Below are 9,360 nucleotides of genomic sequence, written 5' to 3' on the forward strand. Positions count from 1 at the left end.
TGTTAGAGAGCTAGTGGGTGGTGGTGCTCTGCTGCTTGTATTTTCCAAAGCTGTTTCTGGAGCACCTAAAATAAACTGCAAGATGACCCCCTCACTGCTCCTCAGAATCCCAAACAGCAAGCAGAAGACCTCAACCACAGGGTGGGAGTAAATGAACTGGGACTTCATCCAGAATGACCCCTCATCTATGGCTCTGCCCATCACATTTTCAACCACCTGCTTCTCTCCTAGGGGACCTGGACCAGAACTTTGAAGCGCTTTCTGTAGGAAATCTGAGTGACAGTAATTCTCAAGCTGAAGGGACTCCTGTATCTTCTGATGCAGAAGGTAATCAAATAGTGAACATAACTCCAGAAAGAAAAAGGCAGTATGCTCATCAACCACCAGGGCCTTTTTTGTAGCAGGAACTCCTTTGCATATTAGGCCACACACCCTTGATGTAGCCAATCATAGAATCATAGAGTTGGACGGGACCTCCAGGGTCATCTAGTCCAACCTCCTGCAATAAATCCTCCAAGAGCTTACAGGGCTCTTCTTACAGGGCCTACTGTAAGCTCTCAAAGCAGGGGTGGGGAATGTCCAGCCCACGGGCCATTTATAGCCCACAAGATCACTTGGTCTGGCCCGCAGGGGATAGTGGGGCCGAACTGCATAGTGGCCTCCTCAGGGCCAGCTGGCCGGCAGGGATCACTGGGTGAAACTGTGCAGCAACCTCCCTGGGGCCCAGCTTGCCAGTTGGGATCACTGCAGGGCCTAGAAGAGTCACAGACGCAGTTCAGATAAGTCCCCCCCCCCATTTCTTTCTTCCCCATTCTCTCTCTCTGTGGTGCCTGAGTGGTGGGCATTGTGAAGTTGGTGCCTTTAAAGGTCTGGTGGGAGCAGCTGCAGTTTCTTGCATGGAGGAGGGAGGGGTGGAAGCACGCTACTACCAGTTCAACTTGCACCTGATTATCCTAGATGGTGTGGCCTAATACACTAACGAGTATGTGACCTAATGTGCTAATGAGTTAATATGCTAATATTAGGGGGTATGTTCTAATATGCTAATGAGTTCCTGCTGGGCTTTTTCTACAAAAAAAGCCCTGACCTTAGACACTTGCCAAGGGCAGTGGGCTGGGGGCGGGGTGCCAAATTAGGCTCCCCCCATGTGACTTTAAATAATTTTGCCGGCCTGAATTGTTCTATCTTGGTGGAGCACTGTTTTTTAAGTTGATCATTTTGTATGGCCCGTGAATGATGTTATAAATATTCAAATGGCCCTTGGCAGAAGTAAGGTTCCCCACCCCTGTTTTAGAGGATTGGCTACATCAGGAGAGTGTGGCCTAATAAGCAAAGGAGTCCCTGCTACAAAAAAAAAGCCCTGTCAACCTCAACACTCCATCATGTTCCAGACCATTCGGGAAGCCTGCCCTTTTGTGTTCCAGAACATTAGATGCTTATGATTCTTAGGCGAAGGTCAGGTGGCATGCTTATCACGTTGTGGGTGCACCTCTAATTTTATCCACGTTTATTTGTTCTGTAGAGATTCTGTCTGACGTCCCACTCTTCACCTGCTTCACCATTCACTCACCCTGTGGGTGACCATCCAGACCATTGCTGCGTGGTAACCACAGTGCTGTGTTTCTTTTAAAATTATCACACACGCATGCGCATAAACATTTAAGGTGCTGTTCCACCCCAACAAACGAGAGAGGGGTTTTTTTGGAGGGAGGTTTCCACTTACGGACAACTGCCCTGGGGGCTCCCAATCCTGAAAGATGGCTGGAGTACTGAAGCGCATCAGCAGTGATGCCGTAGCTTGGGGACAAGCGGCCACTTACGTGCACATCACTAACTTGCCTTTTAAAAATGGAGCCAAAGCAGAAAGCTTGACTTTGCATGAAAGCGATCTGGAAATGTGTGGTGAGCTGGCAAGATCTGTAAAGATCAGACTTTATTCGGTGTCAGGAAAGTCAGGGTTGAGAAGGCAGGGCTGATAACTGGTACAGGATACCAATGATGCTGTCTGAACAAGCAATTTAAATATGGGAGAAGCAATGACACCAGATCAAAAAGCTTGTCTGACCCCAACCTTAATCTGATTGCATCTAATGCCGTCATGTTATTTACATATATGACCTCCTAAGGAAATAACAGAACAGATTATGTAACTGATCATAGGAGAAAACTAGATGAGCTGGGAGAAGTTTTTTTTTTTTTTAAGAGGACAGACTCTCTTCCCCTCTCCCCTCTCAGGTTATTGCAGCAAGAAGACAAAGGCAGGTTGTACATCAAGACTGCATGCAACACTTAAAGCAGTGGGAAAAATTAAGTTTATAAAGCAGTTTGAGGAAATACTTGAAGGGTGAAGGACGGTGGCAATAAGGAATTTTACAAACAGTGAAGGAGTTATGAGTGGATTAAGAGCTATGATTGGGCGGCTCACAGTTTACAATGAAACAGCAATAAAAAATGGAGTTAAACATTACGTTAAAAGCCATTAAGCTAAAAACAATTCAGGTGCTAATTTCAATACAATTTAAAGATAGCAAGATGAAATGAGCATTTTAAAGAAAGGAGGAGGGACATCATATGAAAAGGTCAGGGTTTAGGCTTGGAACTAAAACTAAAAGGTGAGGGTTGGAACTAAAACTCCTGGATGAACCCAGAGCCTCTATGTTGTGCCTCTAGGGGGTCCGTTACAACCCATTTTTACAAGCCACGTCAGGCAGCAACAGCAGGAGATTGTTGAGCCCCTGTTGTTCTGCCATACATGGTTGTTGGGTTGGTTGCATTCATCTGGAAAGGCTGTGCAGGTAAGATCCCATAAACTGGAGACAGGGGCAAGTGAAAAGACACCTGGTTTTCAGCTGTTCCTAATTCATTTGAACTACCAAGCCAGTAAACTAGGGTTGCTGTCAGCGCAGGGTTCATCGAGGCTTCAACAATGATAGGACTCTTTTCTTTTGAAAATAAGTTTCATTTATTGAATACACAATGTTACTCATGCAGAAGGTCTTTGAAAGTGATAACATACATAGGGCAAGCACTAGCCTTTATGGGGGTACATCAAAGCCAGGGGGCTTTAAATCATTCTCATAACAAAGTTGCTTTCTACTTTCTGAGGTGTTTGATTCACACGCCTGCTATCTTTCTAGCTGGGCCATTTCCACTCCCCCTCTCAGCCGATGTCCTTGTGGCGCCTGGAAAGCGGCGGCGGTGCCTCTCCCTTGCCCTCTGGCCGTTTATTGCCTTTGGCGCCCAATTCCCTCCCGCCTTTCACTTCCCTCTCAGGCATACCTAAGATTCTACTATAGATCACTGGGGTTAGTCCTAAGCAAATAAATACTATAGGCAATATAGTTAGTATCAACAGAACACAAGCTGACAGTTGCCAAGTCCAATTTAAGAAATATCTGGGGACTTTGGGGGTGGAGCCAAGATCAAGGCTGTAACAAGCATAATTGAACTCCAAACGGAGTTCTGGCCATCACATTTAAAGGGACGGCACACCTTTTCAATGCCTTCCTTCAATAGGAAATAATGAAGGATAGGGGCGCCTTCTTTTGGGGCTCATAGAATTGGACCCCCTGGTCCAATCTTTTTGAAACTTGGGGGGGGTATTTTGGGGAGAGGCACTAGATGCTATACTGAAAATGTGGTGCCTCTACCTAAAAAAACAGCTTCCCCAGAGCCCCAGATACCCGCGGATCAATTCTCCATTATTTTCTATGGGAATAAATCTCCCTAGGGAATAAAAGAGTCCCCAGCAGACATTTCCCTCCCCTCCCCCCGCTTTCTGATAACCCTGAAGCGGGGGGAGGGCCTCCAAACCGGGGGATCCCCTGCTCCCACCTGGGGATTGGCAACCCTACAGTAAACAGAAGGGAAATGTAACAGAGCATATACCTTTGCCAAGCAAATCCTCGTAATTATTCAAGTGTGTACCTAGTAAGAAGACTTGCAGCTTTCATTTGTCTTTCTTTGTGGTAAAAGTACCTCTGTCTCCAGCTGCTAAATTTGGATTATGACTGATCTTTCCTTTGTCATTTATATACAGGTCCAAGCAGTCAGGAGGTGAACAGCAATAACAACAGAACGTCATGGTTATTTTCCTGGTTATTTAAATTCTGTGAGTTTGGAATGACTGTAAAAGATTTGCCCCTCCCTGTAATATCAGGCGAAGGGCTTTTCCCACATTCTCAATTTACTCTTAAGTTTCTGTTTCTTTGGGAGAGGGCGGTCCTTGTTCCACACGTTTTGTTCCCTGTAGTGGTCAATTCAATATTAAGCAGGTTTATTTCCAGTTTATCTTCCTGCAGTTTAAATCAACAGAGAGATAAATTGGAAATAAAGGTGTTTGATATCAAACTGACCACTAGAGGGAGCAAAAACACAGGCAGAACAAGATTGCCCCTCCAAAAAAAACAGAACTTAACTGTGAGTAAAATGATAATTTAGAAAAGCTGTAATTTAATAGTGGTGGGGATGGGATTTCTTTTGGGGATGTGGGGGCTGCCCACTGTACTTGTCCAACTGTGGCTGCCTCCATCTTCTAGTCAGACGGTTTCAACAACAGCACCACAACACTGAAAGAAGTTCTGGGAGTGCCAGGTCCAGATGCACCCCCCATTTGAAAGGAGCTGCACCAGCAGAGAACCAACCCAGCCCCTGGAGGAGAGGGAAGAGAACAACTCCAGTACCAAGCAGGGCACACCAGCAGGGTAAGGGAGAGTGGAGTCTTCCCAGGGGGACTGTGGAGCGGCAACCAGTATAGACCTGCTGTTTTGCCAGCGATCATTTTTGCCTGGGCAAAGAAGCTCAATGAGACAAAGCATCTTGGCAACACAACTGAATTTCAATTACAGAAAAGAAAACAAGCCACAATATGCAGTTTCTTCCATCCCTTTGGTCAGTGGAGCTTCTTACAGCTCCAGCTCTCCACGGAAGCCCCCTTGTTGCTGCTTCCTCTTCTACACTTTACAGCCTGCTTAGGCACAGTCGACCAGTACGTGTGTATCACTGGAAATCAGGCTGAGCCATGCGAGCTTGCTTCTAGGGCTTGTGCCATGCTGTGCCTGGCCTGGCACTCCTTTGAGGAAAGCTGAAGTGTAGAAGAAGGTAATCCTGCAGCTACTTTGGTGATACTTGATGCACCAGAATTCCCTGCTTTTGGTCACATCCTTCAATCTCACTTCAGGAAGACACACTGGGCAGCCACTGTCTTCATAGAGACTTCTTTTTGGTATGGTGACTCAGAAATCCAACTTTACCTGGTATGATGGCCCACTTTTTAAAAATAGAGCAGGCACACATCTTTTTCTTTTTTCTTTTTGGCCACTGTGTGGCACAGCGTGTTGGACTGGACGGGCCACTGGCCTGATCCAACGTGGCTTCTCTTATGTTCTTAAACCTGCAAAAGCTGGGCTCCTGCTTTCAGGTCAGGACCCACAGGTTGGGAAACCCTGAGTTACACAACTTGCTTTGCTTAGATACCCCTTTAGCTGTCATGGTTTCCTCCAGTGAACTCTGGGAACTGGTAAGGTTCTCAGTTGCCTACTGTGACATGGATGTGTCCCTTAGAGACTCTTTTTCTTTCTCTGACAGGGACACAGGCGACCCCCTCATGGGAGCCTCATTTCATTGAGCAGCACCGAGAGCAGCTTATCCAGAGGACTGCCACAGTGGAGGGAGTTTTGGATCTGCTCTATGGAAATGTTCTGGATGATGAGCAATATCAAAGGATCTCTTTGCGGGAGACTAACCCAGAAAAAATGCGGGAGCTCTACCGGCTGGTGCCGAGCTGGGACCGCTCTTGTAAGGATCGGCTCTACGAGGCACTGAGGAAGAAAAACCCATTCCTCATAGCAGCCCTAGAAGGGAGGTGAAGCTAGGAAGAAGATGATACGGTGCCATTCAGGAGGCAAGGAGGAACAGAAGAAATTGATGGGAAACGCAGTCCTTCTGTCTCTGATATAAACACGCCCTAACTGATGGAAAAAATAGAGCAGGCACAGATACTCTTAGAAAATTGCAAGTTGGACCTCTTATTGTTGCATTACCTGGGAGATCCAAGCAGCCTCAAGAGAGACCTGCATGGCCACTGTGGAGAATAACCAAAACCTCTCTAAATGAGAGCCAGGTTGGTGTAGTGGTTAAGAGAGACGGACTCTAATCTGGAGAACAGGGTTTGATTCCCCCCTCTCCATATGCAGCCAGTTGGGTGGCCTTGGGTCAGTCACAGTTATCCCAGAGCTGCTTTTTCAGAGCTTTCTCAGGCTCACCCACCTCACAGGGTGTCTGTTGCGAGGAAAGGAAGGGAAGGCGATTGTAAGCCATTCTGAGACTCCGAGTGAAGAGCACGGTATAAATCCAGTCTCTTCTTCTTCTCTCCACCTTGGCTCTTGGACCCAGAGCACTGCTGTGAAGCTTCTCGTCTTGTTTTAGCATATCTGGTGCCAGAGGGCAAAAGGCTACAGTAAGGGTATAGGCCAGAGAGAAGCATGCTGTCTTTATGCTCATGCCATGCTAGTCCGCTTTGATATGTTATGCTTCATCATGGTGCTCTGCAGTATAGAATGTTTTTATGCCACTGTCTGGATTTCTGTGCTGCAAGAGAAAATGGCATCTAATACCAAGTATTCATTGTATTAGATAGAACAGCAGCTACTTTTATTTTCTCTGTTGCTAAGCTATAGAGACTGTACTGAATAGGAACATCTTTTTAAAGCCATAAATAAACCTATATCTATTTGTAAAGGTCTGCTTTATTTGTGTGCAGTTAATCTAGAGGCTCCTCAGGGCTGGGTATTGCTCACGGGACAAGGAGCAGTAACCCAGGCTTGGGTCTCTCTGACATACAGCCAAGCTAAGGCTGTGCAGCCGTGATATACCTGCCTAGGAGAAGCACGGTGCTTTACAAGTTGGTCACCTGATACTTTGTTTCTTCTTCTGCTCCATTTAGTTTGGGCAGTCTAACCTGGCAGAGAGGCTTTCCCATGCAACCATGAATGTGAAAGAGCAACTTAAAATAAGCGAGACTTTAAACTCCACACAGGGGATTATTACGAGATTGGATGGGTCATGGGCACTGGAACTGATTTTCAGTCATACATTTACACAGGAGCTAACCTAGACAAATTTTGTGAGGGGGGAGGATGGGTTTCAGGGGTCCCTCCCAGGCTGTTCTTGTCAGCAGATACATGACACCTTTGATAGGGAGTTGGGTTGGACACCATTGATCTCTCATGTCACATGCAAGATGTATTTTGGCTCTAAAAGAACAGCTGATCTCTCCAGTGCAGCAACTCCCTGCTTGTGAGAAAGAGTTTCTCACAATGTCAAGAGAGGAAAGTTTATGAGGCAGATCTCCTCCTTGGTAATTCCAGCAATCACTTGCAGCCTTGTTTACTAACAGCTATGGAATGAGGAAGGAAATGATGAGAGATGAAAAACATTATTTACATTTAAAAATTTATATCCTGCAACTGGGTTCCGATTGGCCAGGCAGCTCCATTCTAACATTTATGGTAGCTACTAGCTAGTGCTGACATCCTTATAGAAACAGCCTCTAGAAGTCTCCTTTCCCTACAGTGCTATAATGTGTTAGAGGTTTGTTTAGGCTATATTGCAGTTCTGGCAATAAAGCTGTGGCTGAGTTATTTCTCAGGTTCAATGGCAAACGCTCTTGAGATCAACTCCTCTTCAGATCCCCACGCTCATAGCTCAGAGTAGTTAAGTGAAATTATGGGATTCATGGCTAGCAGACATTGTGACAGCCATTAGAACAGATAATTTTAAAGGAAGGTTAGATTTATGGAGGTGATGTCCCTCAGTTTCAACTAAACACTCCAAAGGTGTAGCTGAACCCCCAGGCTAACTCCCCACCACAATCTCTATCGTCTCATGGTATGGAAGCCCTCTCTGCTGGAACAGCCAGAGTTGCCACTCCCAAAGAAAGAACTGAAGCAGGCTGAGGGTGCAAACACACCCACAGGCCAAGGGCAGATGAAGGAGAGCATGGTGGGCTGGCCGTGAGATATCATCCGTGCTCCCTGGGCACCCAGAGAGGTCAGTACACTGAAGAGGAGAGAGAAGAGCCCCAAGACAGAAGGCAGGCAGCAGCTGAAACGGCATTTCTTTCCTCCTTACCCTCTGTCAGGGCCACATTCAAGCCACTGAGGTGAAGTCACTTGACTCCCTCTGCTACTTGCACACCCCAGTCAGAGGGGAAATATGAAGAGCCTGCTGGATCAGACCAATGGTCCATCAAGTCCAATATCCTGTTACCTGCAGTGCTCAATCAGTTGCCCTGGAGGACCAACAAAGGACACACAGAGGCCAGTTTCTTCCCATGATGCTTTCTAGTGCTGGTATTCAGAACACTCTCAATATTCAGATTTCCTTAGTCACCGTAGCGAATAGCCACAGAAGGACTTTCCTCCATAAATCTAATCCCCCTTTAAAGCTAGCTGTATTAGTGGCCATCGCAATGCATACGAACCACAAATCCCACAATTAAATTTAAGATCTCTGGGCTTTGGTATCTGCAGCTGATCTCAGGAGAGAGTACTTGCCATTGAACCATGCACAGCGTGGCTCAGGTTGACCAAGGCCACAACTTTATGGGCAGAACTGCAGCACAGTGTAATAGAAATACTCTAGTTTGGCCCAACTGAAACCATATTAAAGCGATGTGGGTGCTCTGAGTACTTTTTTTTGCAAAGGCTTCTGCAGAGCTGAGCAGGCTGGAATAAACGGAAGGGCTTCTCTAAGGCAGCTTTGCCTTGAGTTTCAGCAACAGAAGCTGCACGATTGTTCGGCTGAACTGTTTCTAGCAAGAATGTGGTTTTCGCAAACAGGATGTACAGATGCAAGCAATGGAAGGTTATTAACTTTAACAAAAAACTTTTAAAATTTTTATTAAACTTCAAATCAAAACCAACCATATACATAGACAATTGTCTGCAGTTATTCTAACATAAAATACAATGTAGTTATAGGTATATATATAAATTAAAATAAAATAAACTTTATTTACATCAATTGCTACATCTTTGTATGTAGTTAATTCACTTACAAGTTTCCGATTAAGCAGTCATAACATTAGAAATAAATCATTTTTTCATACACTGCATTTCTTGGCAATATTTTTTCCTCAGATAAGTATGAGACCACTGGATACCATTGTTCAACCACCTTGTTCTCCTGTGTTTTTGGTGACAAATTCAGGTTTCCGTAGACTAGTTAACTCAAACTCTTAAAGTGCATGTCTAAAGCTGTGTAAAACTATGCAGCACACCCTGAAAATGAGTGTGAGTACTTGCGGACTTGTTTCTGTGCTCACCTGTCTGCCTGGCAAATAAACCTTTAAACTTGTTA

General features: G+C 45.5%; 1 protein-coding gene across 1 annotated transcript; it reads left to right on the top strand.

Moving 5' to 3' along the window:
- Positions 1-173: 173 nt before the first annotated feature.
- On the top strand, positions 174-5,903 carry LOC132583309 (apoptosis-associated speck-like protein containing a CARD). Its single transcript, XM_060254972.1, has 2 exons — positions 174-327; positions 5,587-5,903. Exons 1-2 carry the CDS (start codon positions 174-176, stop codon positions 5,865-5,867), a joined length of 435 nt encoding a protein of 144 aa, XP_060110955.1. The 3' UTR covers positions 5,868-5,903.
- Positions 5,904-9,360: the final 3,457 nt, after the last annotated feature.

This window comes from Heteronotia binoei, chromosome 15 (assembly GCF_032191835.1).
Source record: "Heteronotia binoei isolate CCM8104 ecotype False Entrance Well chromosome 15, APGP_CSIRO_Hbin_v1, whole genome shotgun sequence".
Lineage (NCBI taxonomy): Eukaryota > Metazoa > Chordata > Lepidosauria > Squamata > Gekkonidae > Heteronotia > Heteronotia binoei.

Coding starts and splice junctions, on each gene's coding strand:
- LOC132583309 (XM_060254972.1), top strand. CDS start 174: ATGACCCCTCATCTATGGCTCTGCCCATCACATTTTCAACCACCTGCT. Junction 328..5,586: donor TGTATCTTCTGATGCAGAAG/GTAATCAAATAG, acceptor TTTCTCTGACAG/GGACACAGGCGACCCCCTCA.